Source organism: Melanaphis sacchari, unplaced genomic scaffold, assembly GCF_002803265.2.
Source record: "Melanaphis sacchari strain LSU unplaced genomic scaffold, SCAv2.0 Contig7_pilon_pilon, whole genome shotgun sequence".
NCBI lineage: Eukaryota > Metazoa > Arthropoda > Insecta > Hemiptera > Aphididae > Melanaphis > Melanaphis sacchari.
The window spans coordinates 2,815,638-2,833,717 of record NW_020271560.1 but is presented as its reverse complement, the minus strand read 5'-3'; the positions used below and the strand labels follow the sequence as shown (position 1 = coordinate 2,833,717).

Sequence of the window (18,080 nt, the reverse complement as noted above, 5' to 3'; positions counted from 1 at the left end):
AATGCAATATTAAATTTAAAAATAAAAATATTTTGACCCATTTTTTAGGTATCGTAAGCATCAGGTGTAGACGCCTATGATAGAATATACAGAAAGACCGCATAGATAAAATGATAATCATAACCATCAATGTAAATTATTGATATAGATAAATATATATTCAGCTACACCTACCTCTAGACATTTTACTTGAACTTATTTTCCTGTTTTGCATTTATTTATTCAGAATTTTTATATATTTTTCGATCTATGAGCCTACGGTTATACATATATTATTCATTTACATAATACTAGCATAATCAATGATGTGAATATTGTAAATAAAATAGCTTCATTTAGGATATATATATTTAAAATTACAGCAAATATTTAAAAATTTAAAATATTTTTCAAACGAGTATCACAATTTTTTATAAAAAAAAATGAATAATATGAATAACTACTTGGAAATGTATAAAATTGTGCACGCACCAATAAAATGTGGTGTAAAAAACCGATTGTATTTTTCCGCTTTTGTTAAAAATATAATACATATTGACTTGAGCAATGAAAAATAACTGGACGTTTTTACACCGCTAAGTTTTTAATGTGAATTATTTTCTTATTCAAACTTTCGTAGCATTAAAATTTGATGTTTACTTTGAAAACTTATAAAGCTGGTAGGCGATCGGTATTGTGGTTGGCAGATGATGCTTTGACATTTGATATAGGTAACCCATCAAAGGTTTTCTCTAAGTTTTCAAAAACTTTTATCCCACTAAAATAACAGTGTTCAAATTAATAGTATACATTACATAATCACTGCATAAACTAGTACAATTATTATTATGATACAAGTATTCAAAGGTTTTCATTAAATTCATAATTTACTATTATAACTAGCTTAGAATTAAACATACTTCTCAGATATATATTGGATATTTCAATTAAAAATAAATAAAATAAAAATGCTTTTGTATTTGAGCTTGTTAAGAATTTTAATTTGTTTATTGAATTATTTTATAAAAAATAAAGAATTATTAAATGGATGTTTTGTATGAATTTATAATTTATAAACCATAAAAATTTAAATTTTGATTTGACTCTAGTAATTATCTTTTTATTATTTATAAGCTAACTGGTTCATAAAATACCTTTTGCTATTTTAATATTATATTAATTATATATTACATGAATGAAATATTGAAAAATATTATTAGTTCATATTTATTTTATAATACGTATAGTACACACAATCGTACCATAACAGATAATTCGTATTTTTATTATTAATTATTATATTATAATTATTTACATTAATTATAGAAATATAAATACTTCTGAAATTTACTGTTAGACTATTATTGTCTGTAAATGATGATTGGTAAAGAATCATTATGTAAACTTTTCATATTATTTTTTTTTATGACTCATGCGAACTATGTATAAACAAAAATAATTGGTAATTAGAATCAAAATTTGAATTAATTTATAATTGTTATAGTTAGGAGTTAATGAGTTTACAGTAAATAATTTACTACTAATTTACGTACTAGCTGGTAGTTAGACAAAAACAAGAATTATATATCACGTATTCGCATACCTGTCTATTATAGATTATCAGCTACAGTTATTACTTTTTTCCCTCATAAGTTTCAATTTCTTTTTTCTTTTATTAAAAAAAAAAAAATGTTTTTATCAATTGTTATTTTTGTATTAAAAATCAACATTTACTAAGAATGCACATTTATTATATTTATAATCGTGTAGTACAATTTTAGCAAAAATTGAAATTGAAATTAAATTGGATTTTTTTTTTTTTTTTACCTAATCATTCAATTTTTTAAGCTTGTAATCATTGTTTATTAATATTATTACCTTATAAGTTATATAATATTAATTAATCACTAAAAGTAAAATAATAATAATTAATAAATTAATAGGTAGTCAATAACTAAAGTTCAAGATTTATCAAGTATATAATATTATGTATTTTGTATTCAAAATTTAATTTTACTTTTCACATTATAAAAAAATAAATATGTAACATGATCTTGTAAAATAATTTTTGAACTAGAAATCCAAATTCGGTTCTTAATACGATACTGCTAAAAAATAAAATTGTCTAATTCATATCCTGTTACAATAAAATTAAATAGCGTTTTTAAATATTTGTTTGATTGTTTATTTTTGTCGAAAAATTAAAAAATAAGAACGCTTAAAAACCAAAACTTTACTAGTGGCTGCATAATTTATATTTTATTTATGCATCCTTCACGACAAAAATAATGAAACTATTATCCAGCAGATAGAAAAAAAAAACTTGAACATTAAATTAGCTGATCAAATTATAAAAAACAAAGGTAGTTCTGTTTTATTAGTGATTATGACTTGCCGTCTTGTGTTTTATAAATTTACTTAATTAATTTTTCTTTAAACATTTGTCAGTTAGTATTGGGTTTTTAATAAAACAAAACACTTAATCAATAACTCTTCTAAGTTAAACTAAATTCAGTCAATGTTAAATCATCTATAAAGTTTATCATCTATATCTTTTACATTGTACAAATGAATCAATATTATATTTTTATATTTTTTTACTTTTATGTTAAAATTGTATTGTATCAATTACAATTATTTTATCAATTTTAATCTTAAGTTTAATTCTAATATTAAGCATAGGTTAGGTTAGGTAAACATGAATATTAGTTTGCAGATATACTTACACAAAAAAATTATTAAAAAGGAACTTTAACTTAGCATATTAAAAGAATATTTTAATAAAAATCTACGGATAATTATTTAGTTCAATAATTTACATACATACGTACGTATTTGTTTAAATTTGTCTGTATTTTTCACATTATAGGATTATTTGATTAATTTTAATCTAAAGTTTATCTATACGGTGAACATGAGTATTATTATGCAGATATACTTCTTACCCAATAATTTCATAGCGAAGGTACTTTAAATGTAGGATTTTAAAAGATCATTTAAACGGTTAATTACAGAATTCACCTTGACAATAAAATTTATAAATTAATTTGTTTGAGAAATAATAATATTATAATATAGTAGAGCAGGCGCAGACTTATGCAATTAAAATACGACGTGTATTGAAGATGAAGTTATTGTAGTACCATCTGTGTAGTTGAGTTTTAATTAATAAATATTATTTATTGAAATTTAAATGAATATATTTTTACTCAAACTAACACCATAAATTATTATATGGATAAAATAGTTTTTTTAATTTAAAATTATTTGAAATAACACTTTTGAACTGAACTTGGCGCCACTGAGTTCGAAAATAAAAGAGCATGAATAATAGTGTTCTTTTTGAAAAAAAAAAACATTCAATCTTCAAAAATCATAAATATTTAGTCTATTAGTCATCGTCAGTTGGTTTGTCTGCGGTGATCGGCTATGAGAATTTTTGATTTATCTAAAGTACCGTAGAATCTTATACAAATAGGTACTCGATATCAATTATGTTTTGTTGTTTAAATATTTTACTGAAATATAATATAGAAGGAAAATTTTAAATGTGTTACTTACATTTTAATCTTTTATTAATATTTTATTCTTAAGTGCGAATCTGTGGATTATACTAGATAAAAAAATTACAAATTTAGTTCTTCCAATTTTGCATAAAACAATGTTATTATTATAATTTTATGATTCAATAATTTTTTAGTTCTATTTAGTATTAGATAACATTAAAATAATAATTAAGTATGTACACATCGTTAACATTAAATTATATATATATATGCTATTATTAGTAATAACTTATTACATTACTTATATAGTATACCTATTTATAATCTAATCTTTAAGGAAAAAATAATATCATAAAAGACTAAATGACCGTATATTATAATAACTCTTCATTAAGCGTGTTTTGAAATTTTTGATTTTCATTAAAATAATTGTTTATCTTTACTAAACAATTGACTTTTTATAATTGATGAAAATGTGTGTTAATCTAAATTATGTAATTTTAAATAAACAATGTAAATTTTGAATAAAATATATTTTTGTACGACCATTAGTATATTATTAATTAATATCTGAACGTAAATGTTACGTAATTTGTTTGATAAATTATCTAGAACGGTTTTTATTGACAAAATAATAATATTATGTAATATGACTTTTAGAACTAAACAGGAAACTTTTTTTTTTTTTCATAAAAGTAAGTTACAATAATTAATTTTATTATTTTATTATTTTTTTTCTTTTTTTTTGAGCTTCAACAATTAAGATTATTGGCCTATGATGTTTATAATAGGAATATATGCTCTGACATAAGATAGACTTAATGAAATACTATAACAATATATTATGATTTTGTATTTAACTCATTATATATTTATATTCATTATTCATGTTTGTTTATAATAAATATTTTAAAAAACTATAATTTTATTTGGTTTTTTTTTGAATATTTACTATTTGCGTTTTGTGTATCTTTAATATCATGCCAAAAAAATATAGTTCAACTTTACACGTTCAGTATATGTGAATATAAATATAATATTGTCTACACGCAAACAAAACAATTGTTACCTTTTTAAGCAAATTATGGACTATAAAAAACGGTGAAATTAATTGTTTAAATAAATAAACTTTAAGAAATTATTTTATATATATTTTAAAATAAATAACCATATAAAACCAAGTATTTAATACATAGAAACTTTAGAATGATAGTATATTATATTTTTATATGTATTATATAAAAATATAATGTTGTTGTTGTTATTGTTTTTTTTAAGACATTTTTCTAGGCTTAATTATTGCAGAACTGAACAATAATTAATTGAAAAAATAAAAAATATTATTTTATAATCAATTTTTTTCATTGCTTTATTTCTTTATTGGGGAATAATTAGATTCTATCTCTCTTTCGATACACATAATGCTTTTTATATTAGGTATCATTTATAATATAATGTATTATATTTGAGAAAAAAAATAAATAGTGGATCATTACTTATTATTTATTGCTTAAATTATGAGGAAGGAATATGTATACGAAACTGTTTTTTATAAAAGAAAGTTAAACACAAAATATGTAAGTACATAAATTCGTAAGATGATGCATGCATATAAAATTGAATAACATATTCTGAAAATAAAGTTGATATTCTGCTCTCAATGCTGAAAACGCTGAATAATAGAACACATTTTTCATATTTGTATTGTGCACTTGAAATATTATTATGTTATTTTGATATTATTTTTTAGAATTGTATTAAACTTATTAATTAATTAGCCTTACCTATTACGTAAAAACGTGGGTGGTAGGTATCGATTTCACTACTTAAGGTTTTATCCTATCTAGAAAACATAAGACTGTAATTATTATAGTACTTAATTCGTTGGCTATAACTCACAAAAAAAAAACACGAAAAACTAAATTTTAAAAAAAGAATATTTTATTTTCATTAAATTTTGTTTACAATATAATTCACTATTTAGTATTGACCAAGAGATTTTATTGAGTACTTTTTATTTTATTTCAATTATTTAATCCAAAATTAAAATTAATATTTGATCAACTGATCAACTAACAGATAATAATAATAATTAAAAAAAAAAAAAAAAAAACAGAATAAATAATTGTTATTAGTCAACGAGTAACATTGGATGTATTTTATTTTTTTAAATAAAAATTCCATGGATTGTGTTTTAAAACTATATTTTATTTATTTATAATATTTACTTAGTAAAAATATTGTTGTATTTAGAATTAATTAATTAAATATAACATTACACATACTGAAGAAAGATTTATTTTTTCATATCTTAAAGCTTATAACTATAACATAAACCAACAAATCTTTCTAACAAACGTATAAACACTTATGCATAATTATTTTAATATAGACGATTTATTTGATTAGTTTTATGAATAATTTGTTACGCAATGAATCATTTATTCTGTCTGCAGCTAGTTTTTCCTCAATATTAATGTATATATCAAGTTGCTAAAAATACTTTGTCGAGTAACGAGATGAATTAAAGGAATTTCTGATACACGCATTCCGTAAGTCTGAAAATATAATTTATATGTTCTCTAGAAATTTGTCTTGTTCATTTTTTCATAACATGTACTCTACTTAAATGTTGGTTAATGTATTAAGGCATAGATATATGTGTATTAATACACAACGGTCCTTATGTTTCATTTAAATTAATTTGTTTACTCAAAGTGCTTAAAATTTTAAACTTTGAATTTTCAAAATTGTTAGTAAATAAGATATTTAATAATTTCAAAAATGTTTGCAAAAAGAAACTAAATAAAATCCAAAAGTTTTCATGAAATAATTTCATATAGGCTATATATGAAATTATTTAAACACAGTCAATAGATTTTCACATAAGTAGTTATAAATCACATTTACTATAAATTGCCATACAATACATACGAAAATATCGAAAAATGAAAAACATACGAATAAAAGAAATCACGTGAAACTTTAAGTGTTTTATTTTTTTACCTTTTACCAAAATAGAAAATGTCTGCATCGTGCGTGATAAATGTGCATTTAGTTTTTTACGTTCGATTGTAGGTATGCTATACGGTTATAAATTTGTGGACAGTATTTTATGACCTTTGCAAGTTAAAAATGTACTTTAATAGGTGAATAATTGTTAAACTATTGATTTATATTGGTGTTAATAAATAAACAAAATCATTAGTATATGTTGAAAAAACACGCAAGTAGTATTTATTTATATGCTCAAAGCACTTTTCAGTAGGGAGATTTGAAAAGTCTAAGGAGAAATATTTACTTCAACACATTTTTTTTTTTGTGTTACCTATATACTTAATGTCCTGTTAACAATATTTTTATGAATTATACAATTTGATCGTTTTATCACGAAATGTATGTACATTTTCATAAAAACTATTGATTTGTGTTACGCGGAAAAAAATGAGCTTTAGCGGAATATTTCCCTTTAAAATTTTTTAATTTCTCTGCGAAAATTGCTGTGAGCATAAAAAAATATACTACTTATGCAACATAACCATTTAATTTTTTTGTAGAAGTTTAAGTTTTAAAATGTGAAATTAAAATAGGCTTTAATCTTTTTTTAGAAAATTTTTAAAAAGGAACGAATTTTCTCAGATTTATTGTAAGATTGACGATTGACACGCGTGAAGATCTGCACCAAATATTTCAGACCATTAGAGATGTAAAGAAGATTTTATGCTTTAACGATCAAATACTTATATATTAAATTATAGGGATGTCATAGAGATTTTTGTTTTTTAAGTAGTAAAACTGAAATTTATGGCATGACAGTTATAAGGACATTTTGATACATTTTTATTAAACATTTTAGTTTTTTCTGTTTAGTTGCATGAAATCAAACATATTATTTATTATAAAAATAAAATATATTGTTGGTATTTTAGTAGTTAGAACTATAATATAATAATGGATTTTAAATATGTTGAGAAAAGCGATAAAATAGAGCTCAAAAGTCTTATGTTTAGTATTTCTTGCAAATTGTTCTGTTCATATGTTCGCAAAAATATAAAATTCAGTCTAATCAATATCTGTATTGTAATTATTTTTTATCCGTAATATATATAAATGATATGTATCAAGCATTGTTAGAATAATTTGGTTAAGAAAATCGAAGTTATCTTTATGTCAATATTTTAGTTAGACAAATAGTCACACATCACCTCACATCAAATATTTTTATTGTTATTATTGTTGATTAATAATTATTATTTAATAATATTATTATACAAGTCGATTACTTTTATATTATTATTTTATTACAGTTTTAGCTATTAATTTATTTCATGAAAAAATGATTTATTTTATCCATAGATATAGATAGAAACAGGCTTGACACTTATGCATCATTATCATTTACTAATAAAAATAAGTAATGAAATAAAATGATACCTTATAATATGGAAATATCATATATATCGTAAATTTTAACTTATATGTTTAATATAACGTGGATAGAGTGGATAATATTTACGATAGTAAATAAGTATATAATATGTATATGTGTTATTTAATATTAACTCAAAATTAATAACAAATACAGTATTTTACATAATTAGATAATTATTTTTACGATGCAAGATAAATGTTGTGTAGATGATAATATGATATATATGTATGTAAAGACAACTATTTTGATAAGATAATTAAAAAAAAATTAAATGTTTAAAGAATATATTATAAAATAATAGACAACAAAGTTTAAGTACTTGACTAATTGTATAATTTATGTAACAACAAATATAAAAAGAAATCATACTGAACTAAAATTTAAAAACTGATCTATAAAAATTAATCTAGACATTACTTTCTGATATATATAAAATGAAACTAGTTCAAACTTCATTCATTGGAATAAGAGTTTATAAATAATACAAATTCATGCAATTTTTTTATTTATTATCAATACATTAGGTACTTGTATTGAAATATTGTATCTCGTTGTTAATATACCTCACTTAATAGAAAAAATCGGCGTCAGTGTGTTATGCTTCGTGAATTAATCTGACTGAAATTGGTAATATATCTGTAGTAGACTAGGTATAGTATGTGGTTAAAACTAATCTTTAAACTTTTCTGATAACTCCAAGAACAATTTATAAAACATTCGTGAAATCTGGCCGAGTATTTCTGAAGTTTAAAAGTTATAAACATGAGGATATTGTCCTTTTGTTGTGTATTTAAACAAAAATGAAAACATTAAATATAAGCTTATTATATTATTTTATATTTGAAAAAAAATCCTGTATCAACTCTTGAAGGTTAAATTAGTATAAATAAATTTTAGATTTTGAGCCTAGAGATAAGTATATTAGTTCACCATAATGTATGATTTATTTTTCATTTTTGTGTCTTTTTTGTTAGAAAATACTATGTTATGATCATTGACATTGAAACGTGTTTCTTGTAAAAAATTAGATCTAAATAATACTTTATAGTTTTATATAGGTCAACATTTAGAATTCTCAATACTTTTTAAAAAAATTGGTAAAACTAACCTAAAGTCCCAAAAATATCCCAAAAGACATTAATTATATTTAGATATAACTGTCTAATTTTACTTGTAGCTTAAACAATAAATACATTATAGGAAATAGCTATTCTTATTTTAGTTATTTTTTTATGATTTGTATCATATTTATTTAAAGAGTGTCAATACCTAAAATATTCTGCAATATTTAGGGTTGTGACCAACTAAGCAGCTTAATTTAAAATATATTATAAGTTTATGTCTTACCTATTCTTTGTTGCACAAGAGTATGTATGTTTGCTTCCATGAAGGCGAATCAATGGTATTCAACGTGTTTGAGGGCCATTTGCTTTATAATTTTTGCAAAATCCATAAGGGCTTATAAGTAAAATGTTTAGAATATACAGTAAATTATTTTTTGACTGTTATTTTCTTGTCTATTAAAACTATGTTGAATTTATCTCCATAGATTATTACTACGTGTTGCATATTTTTTTTATAGAATACACCACGATGATTTTTATACCAAACATTACCCATTATCTATAACCGTATTTGTTTGTTATATAAAATAGAATAAAATATAAAAATGAAGCTCATATAATTGCACAAACAATCATTATTGTACTAAAAAAATAAAATTACAGTATTCAAATTTTTACATTCTTAATAAATACTGTTATCTGTATATTTGATAAATGATGGGTAAATTCCAATAAAATCAACTGTTACGTATTTATCTTACTACCCGAAAATTGGGTCCACATTTACTTTTGAAACTATTAAAAGTCTAGATACAATGCAGTATAGACAAAATTAATTTGTGCTGTTTTAGAATCAATTATCTAGTTTTTCAAGATCATTTATAATTTGTAATTGATTCATTGAAAGACCATAGTATCTATTATTTTATGATATAGTTTTTTATTTTTAAGTTTGAAATTCAATAATTTTAATTATATTATTCTCAATTTTGATTTTAGTATGTTATTATTTGAAAATCTATCTCTTCCGTTTTAAAATAAATCGATTACTCAATTTTCTTACTATGTATTTAAAACTAAAATGTTATAATATTTTATTTAGATTTTAAGTAGAACAATACATGTATTGATCATTTAAAATTATGTGTGTATTTTTTTTTGTCTGTAAAAACTAGGCTTTAGTTTTTAAAATTGGGGCAAAAAATGCTTATTCTTTTGTAAATAGAAATTCATAAAAGTTTTTATTTTTTATTTAAGTTTTGGAAATTCAATACAATCGTTATCATAAATAGTTCATACTGAAACCATAAAATCTAATAAATAGGTATTAAAGAAAATTATTTTTTACAGCAATTTTAAATTGAAATTTATTTAAACAATAAATCACGATGTTATTTAATTATTTTGCTATAATTTAAAAATGTTATTTAAATTTTTACATATATTATATTACTATGAATTTTATTATAGGTACTTAATGAAATTTTTAATTCATCTTGAATTATTATCTATTCGGTACTATGAATCTATTTTTATTGTTTTGCGGTATTTAAAGAAAGGTATTATTACATTTTAATTTATTTAAATTAATACAATATGGTATAATAATATATTTATTATAGCGATTAAATATTGATAATATAATAAATGAAATATTTTCAGAAAAAAAAATGTTATAAACCTATATTATATGTTAAAATTAAAATTAAACTACTTTAATAACTATACCAAAAAACGTATCACTCGTAGATTATAGACCAACATAATTTAAAAACGTTTTAAATATACATTGATAAATCATTGAATTCAAATTCAATACACTATACATAATAGTGACCTACCTACTCGACATCTAATGTATAGTTGAACGGTACCTACTTCCTTATTTATTAATTTTTTTTTTTTAATATTAGATTCTAAATATTATAGTTACTACTTAAAAATATATTTTTTGGTAAACATTTTTAATATTTATTTATATAATGCGATTGAATAAGTAGGTACAATAAAATATGTATATTGTTTTCATACTATTGTTATGAGTTATTTTAAATTAAAAAAAAAATGTTTATTTGATATACTTTCGACTTAAAATATATTATATATGATATATATATATATATATATATATATATATATAAAAAATAAATAAAAATAATAGTTAAAATACTGTATATTGTTTTTTTTTTCCAAACACAATATTCAAACGTAACATATTAATTATATATAATAGTGACATACCCGAATGGAAAATAATTAACAATAAAATATATATACAGTATCATTTTATATTAAATTATATAATATCAATGAATCATGTATTCTGTATTACTACTAGTTCAAGCCTTTTTTTATAACACACGTAAATTATATTAACACAATGATAATATCAATATGTGAGTTTCATACAAGTGGGTTAGGTATTCACAATAAACATAGTACTAAAAACGAGTTTGCCAAAACCCAGAATATTTCATCACTAACGTGTATTATTGGATTTAAAAATGCAATATACCCACCCACATGCATTATATAATATTTAACGTACATAAGATGATATGACACACAAACACACATAATAGCGTATATATATATATATATATTATAGTTTATAGGTACACGGAAATTGATTTACATACTGGTATATACAATTTTATAATAATAAATGATAATATTAAGCGATCTTACGATCGCAGACATGCGTGGGATTTCAATTGTGTGGATATGAAAAACCAAAATCACTTCGTCATTCCCGGCGTACGTTTTGATTTTGAGTTCAGGTTTCGTTCGGCAAATGATTAAAATCCGAGTGATATTTACCTTACGATTAGGTATTCTGAAATAATTCGTCCGCTTTTAGGTAGTTATATTCATAACGCTTTTAATTGGCTGATAGTTTTTGAATTTAATTTTGAAAAAAAATAAAATGCGATTATACACATATATGAACTTGGGATTTGAATTTCAGTTGTTCTGTAAAGTAAATGGAAACAGTGAGGTTGTTCGGTATATTATATTCAAAACAAGTTACGTCATCAAAATGAGCTGTTGTTTACTAATATCAATAATATTGGTTATATAAAAAAAAACTACATTTTTTTTTTAGAGATTTTTTCTGACAGATGTCACTGACAATGAAAGATTATTTGTTTGTCTTAGGTCGTTCAATATCGATCGAATGAATCTTCACTTGTATACATTGTCGTATTACTTATAATTTAATAAGGTTATAAAATCATATACATTATACAGAATATATAGAAGTCATGTATGTGGTCCTTGTAATGTGCATGGCTGGGCATAAATAAAAAAATAAAAAGTAAAAGTTAAGTTACTTTTAATTATGCTATAAAACGAGTAACGCTTTTTTTTAAAGAAAGTTCTAACTTATTGAGTTAAAATGTATTCCATGATTTATAGCACTAACCAGTTAATTAAATTGCATATTCAGTTAAATATTTCCTTAAATAAATTTCAAAAATATAAAATGTATAGTTTTATACAAATTACTGTTTATATAAAATAAAAATAAAACAGTCTTTGGTATTATTTACAATTGTTAAATGTATTATAAATATTAAATTGTAAACTTTCAAAATGGTGAATAAAGTATTTATTTTTTTTTGGATTTCAATTAGGATAAATAATATCTGATAAATTTTCATAGTATTGTTCAAGCCGATTAATTTTAAATCTTTTATTAAGAATCCTACCAGATAAAACAGTTTGACGTTTTAAGGGATCTTGATTTTTCGATGTCTTATAAATTAAACCTAAAATAAAAAAGATAAAAACCTCTTTTAATAGGGTCTTTTATTCGTTTTTAATATGCTTCTGCTAATGACACTTATATAATTATTATTATTATTATTATATAATTGTTTTTTGTTTACAATGTCATCAAATGTACTTTTTATGCTTTGCACGGATTGTAAAATACTAAAATACCTACTTGGTAAAAAAAAAAAAAAAACGATTTCTAACTAAGTTCTTTATATTTGTTTGACTTGCTATTTATATAATTAAAACTTAATATAATTTTAACTTAAAATATAATTTACTTTTCTATCAACTAAAAAAGTTAAAAACAAAAAAATAAAAATTGTTAACACTTGCCCAGCCTCAGTAATGTGTATATAAGTAATGCCCGTCATCTAGTCGTCTAACTATATCGTGTAATCACAAAGACCAGCGATCATCCCAACGGTTCAGGTGTATAATGATTTTAATTTTCCATAATTAAATAGATGACGTTTAACGAGCAACGAAATTTTGGGAAAAAAAATACCGATTCACTTGAAATAAATCAAATTACCCGTCACTCATGTTTTGTGTTATCAACTATCGTTGTGATAGCACAACCGAAAACATATTAAACAGTATATTTTATAGCTAAATTTCTTTTCGTTTATTTTCCTCCTATAAATTATTTTCAAACGTATTAAATCCGTTTTATGTTATATATTGGACTGTATTAAAATCTGTCTGTATCGAACATGAAATATTATTATGTTGAACATCCCAGGTCTCATCTCATCATACTATTCGACCAAATTGTCTGCTTTAAACACACACATTGTTGGGGAATCTATGGACTAGGACATAGACAAACGCTGTCAACGCTCAGATTTGATGTACGTTTACGGTGGTCGTAGTGGTAGTGGTCGAGTGTTCCCACATCATGCCGCTGTTGGTAGGCGTCTTTAAGGATAGCTCCCTGTCCTCAGACGTGTAGTTGTCGCGGTTACCAAATCCGCCGCCGCTGTTGGCCGTCGTTCCGCGCTGGCGGTCCACGCGGTCACCGTTCCGGTGATGGTGATGATGGTGGTGATGGTGGTGGTGATGGTGGCGTCCTCGGTGAGACCGCCTGAAGTGGTCGGTGGACGACATCGACATGGAACCGCCCGTGCCGGTGTTCAACTGTCTGCACTCGAACGCCGTGGCCCCGTTGCACGTGGCCTCGCTGTCGTCCATCGCCCCGTGGCCACCGCCGCCGCAGACGATGCCGCCCACTGGGCCTCCCCGGCCGTCGGTGGGGAAGTGCCAGCCGCACATCCACACGCCCCTCGGGAAGAACAACTTGAAGAACAGCCGCTTGAACTTCTCGCCGAATATCACGTAGATGACGAAGTTGACGGACGAGTTGATCGTCACCAGCAGGTTGCTGACTTTGACCAGGTGATCGACGGTGATGCCGTAGAACGCCTCCACCACGTTCGATATGAGCGCCCACACGTTGCACAACAGAAAAACGACCACCACGCACAGCAGCATGGTGGCGAGCCCAATCTCCTTCTTCTGTAGCCGCGACAGCCGCTGCCGCTCTCGGTTTGCTCTCCTCACCTGCAACACCCGCGGCGTTCACAACACCGCCGCCGGTCAATAAGTTATTATTCACGATTATATCGACACTCTTTGGTCAGTGGTTCACCTAACTGCGGTCGCGGCGGTGGTTACCTATATGATGTGGTAAGTGAAGTCGATGTATGTGAAGGGAGATTTTTCAAAAAAAAAAAAAAAAGAAGTATGAGTATATGCGTTCTAAGCCAAAAGTTATTTTTATACCAGTAAGGTTCATGTGTGGCCAGTTTAAATTAATTTCATTCCCAGGGGTGCACCGCAAAAAGGTGAACTGGATTAAACCCTAAACATTTGCTTATTTAATTCCTATTTCATAAATTTCACATTTGGTTTTGATTAATTATTAAATATGAAATATTTACGAAATAAATTCTAAGTGTTTTTCACTTTTTGATTTTTCACTTGACAAGTATACCTCGTTTTAGATTCTGATTCGCTTGTTTAAATTTGTTTAGATGTTTGATAAAACTATTGAAAATTGGTGGCATTCAGCTTTCTTATCAAACATTTGCATCTACCATGAGTATATTTCTATCTAAACGACAACAATAATATGATACCTATCAGGTGCAAGATAATATAAAAAAAAAAAAAACAGAAATGTATCATAAGTGCGCGCTTATTTAAATAATAGGTAATAACTTAAAAAATTTCAATCGATTAATTTCATATTATATTAAAATATATTTTTTAAAAGCAACTTCACGTGTAAATATTAAAAAAAAAAAACAAATGTATTTAATTTTCTTCAACAACCAATATTAACTCTTTGGGGTTAATACAGTAATGTACTGTGGAAGATAATTCCAATGAAGTAAAACGTATTATTAAGGCTTTTGACCAAAACGAAGCGAAGTGTATTGAAAACGCTTATAATTTATTTCATAGTTAAGAGTTGAATAATAAGTTCACCGTTATCACAAAACACTTGTAGTGTTTAATTAAAATTACAACAAAACTAAGGAAATTCGAATTTTACTTGCCTATTGATTATAGACAATTTTACAAATAAATTATAAAAAGGTGAAACAGAAAAATTTTGCTAGATTCAAACTTTCAAATGTTCTATCGAAAAATCATGGATATTATACATAGAAAAAAATCGATTGTATAATAAACGGTGAGATAAAAGAATAAGACGAAGGTGAGAAACTATTAGTTGAAGATTTTTTTATATTTTAAATATGCATTAACTGTACTTTAGGATGTTGAATGAAATTTGTATAGTTAGAAAAGTATGTGTTTAGAGATAATTGTAGAAGTTTCGATTCGAAAACTTAAAATTGATTTTTATTTCTTTGTGCTGGTACTCGTCATATAATTATAGTTGAATATAAATAGTATTAGTTTATAGTAATAGTATTTTAATATTAATTTAAACAAAATGTCATAAAAATAATGTAATTTTGAATTTTTTTTTTTTTGATAAACTTGTTACATGTTCATACATATAATTAAATTATCTGATATTTTTACTCAAAACCGTATGCTTTGCTATTACTAATTAAAAAAAAAATAAAAATATGCTTATATGGATAATACTTTATATACTTTTATTGCACATAAATCCAGGTATTATTAATAAGTATAATAACTAAATTACCAGTTTATTCGTTAATAAAAAGTATGTGATAAAGGCTATAGGTTATTTACTTGATATTTTATAAGTGGTAATAATAATTCACTATTCCACAACATTAAATAATCACACATAATTTTTTTTTACGTTTTTTTAATACTAAGGTATTTTTATATTGATTTTTTCACGATTTTTTCTAAACTAAATATATTATATAATATAAGCCACTATTTTGATATACTCATATTTATATAGATATTAGATAAACATATCTATACAATATAATATATGATACATATCTATATAATATTATGGTGACGTATCACGGCATGTTATAATATCAATACAATTAATATGTTTATAGAATTTATCCAAAATTAACCAATATCGTATTTTTGTTATTTTGTTTCGAGTATCACCACAACCACTATATTTTAAATAATAATAATAATAAAAAAACTAAGTGACATAGTAATATTATGTTTAGTAAAATAATGTATACCTACTCCTACAAAATATACAGTGCCCATAACATAAAAATAAAACGATTGATTCTAAATTTAAAGCTACATTTAAAATGGGTTTTTTATGTAGTGGAAAACTTGTTAATCTGTTAAGTGTAGAAATCAATGAATGTTGAGGATAAAACGTTTTAGCTTATATGAACATACGGACATTTTACGAGTTTACGAATCATTTCAATTCTATACATTCGCACATTCGCACTAATAATAATAATTAAATGTTCACGCAAATCACATAACCACACGAATACAGCACACATTTAATTGATACGTATACATACGAAATATTTTGTTTCGACGCTATTAATACTGCTGTCATGTATACGTAACAATAATATGTAATAATTAAAATGTACAACATTTAAGTAGAAAGCGACATTTTATTCGTACTCAATACAAAATAGTATGTACCGATACTTCAAGTGCATTCAATTATATATGTAAAATATATTTAATTGAAATTAAATTAATCTCAGAATAATAAATAATACTCCTCTTTGTATCGCGTTCGATAGGTTTTGTTTAAAGATGGCTTGTGCAGATTCTTTATGATTTTTTATCGTGGTAAATTAATTTTACTGTATAAATAAAATATATATTTGTTTATTTGCCTATACAACTGAATATTATTCTATTACGTACAATCAGACATCGGACGTGGTCATGTTGTTATATTTCAACTACGCTCGTTTTAGCGATGGTCGTTAGGTTTATATTAAAATGTTGCTGTAGTACAACTAAGAAAACAATTTACATTGAACTAAAGCTCGTTTTTTGATAAAAATCTTTATATATTACACTGAATTCATGAAATCAGCAACGGCGTTGCCGAAAACGTGAAATTCTGACAACTTGGCTACCAAATTCACGAATTCAGAAAATTTTGATTGCTGATTTCACGAATCAGCAGACTTTTTCTTGCTGATTGCATGAATTCGGTAACACATTATTATGACATAATTACGAAAAGTGGTAACTATATAACCAATAACGATTGTATGCGTGCACATTGGCATTACAACACCATTATCTTTAACACAATGTTTTTAATTTGTATTTATGTCACTGTCACTAAAATCATCTTCTGATCATATTTCCTCATCTAAAGCATCGATTAGAAATTCTGAGCACACGGCTTGAGCGGAACGGTTTGGCTGCTAAAAATTACTTACTGTTCTCTAACGACTGCAGACGTTCAGCCAAATGAATGTTCTTTACAGGAACTTGTTCGAATCAAAAAAAAATGCAGATGTAAAAAAAATGACATGTTGTGTAATTTGGCGTGCCGAGTAGTTTCCAAAATTTATAGGTACAAATATATAAAACCTAAAACACTAATTATAATTTTATAACTTTCGATTTATTTTTTTACTCTTTTATGTTGCACATAGTTTATTATTACAATTAAATTTTATTATATTTCCAAAGTTTTATGTAAGATCATCAGTATAACATATTATTCATTTATATGAATTATATTTTATATATTTTTTAAGAAGGGTTTTACCAATTTCACACAATTGACAGTGTTGAATACTTAAAGCTGCCGATTTCACGTTTTTAACAACAGCGTTGCTGATTTCACGAAATCGACAATTTTTCAGCCGATTTCATGTAATTGGTAATTTCATAAAT

At 24.5% G+C, this 18,080-nt stretch overlaps 1 protein-coding gene across 1 annotated transcript in view; it reads right to left on the bottom strand.

The window, feature by feature from the left end:
* Positions 1-13,052: 13,052 nt before the first annotated feature.
* Positions 13,053-18,080, bottom strand: part of LOC112601782 (FMRFamide receptor-like) — a 90,641-nt gene continuing 85,613 nt past the window's right edge. The window contains exon 3 of the mRNA XM_025349560.1: positions 13,053-14,324. Coding sequence (XP_025205345.1) covers positions 13,605-14,324 — 720 coding nt within the window. The 3' untranslated portion in view covers positions 13,053-13,604. The remainder of the gene's footprint in view (positions 14,325-18,080) is intronic.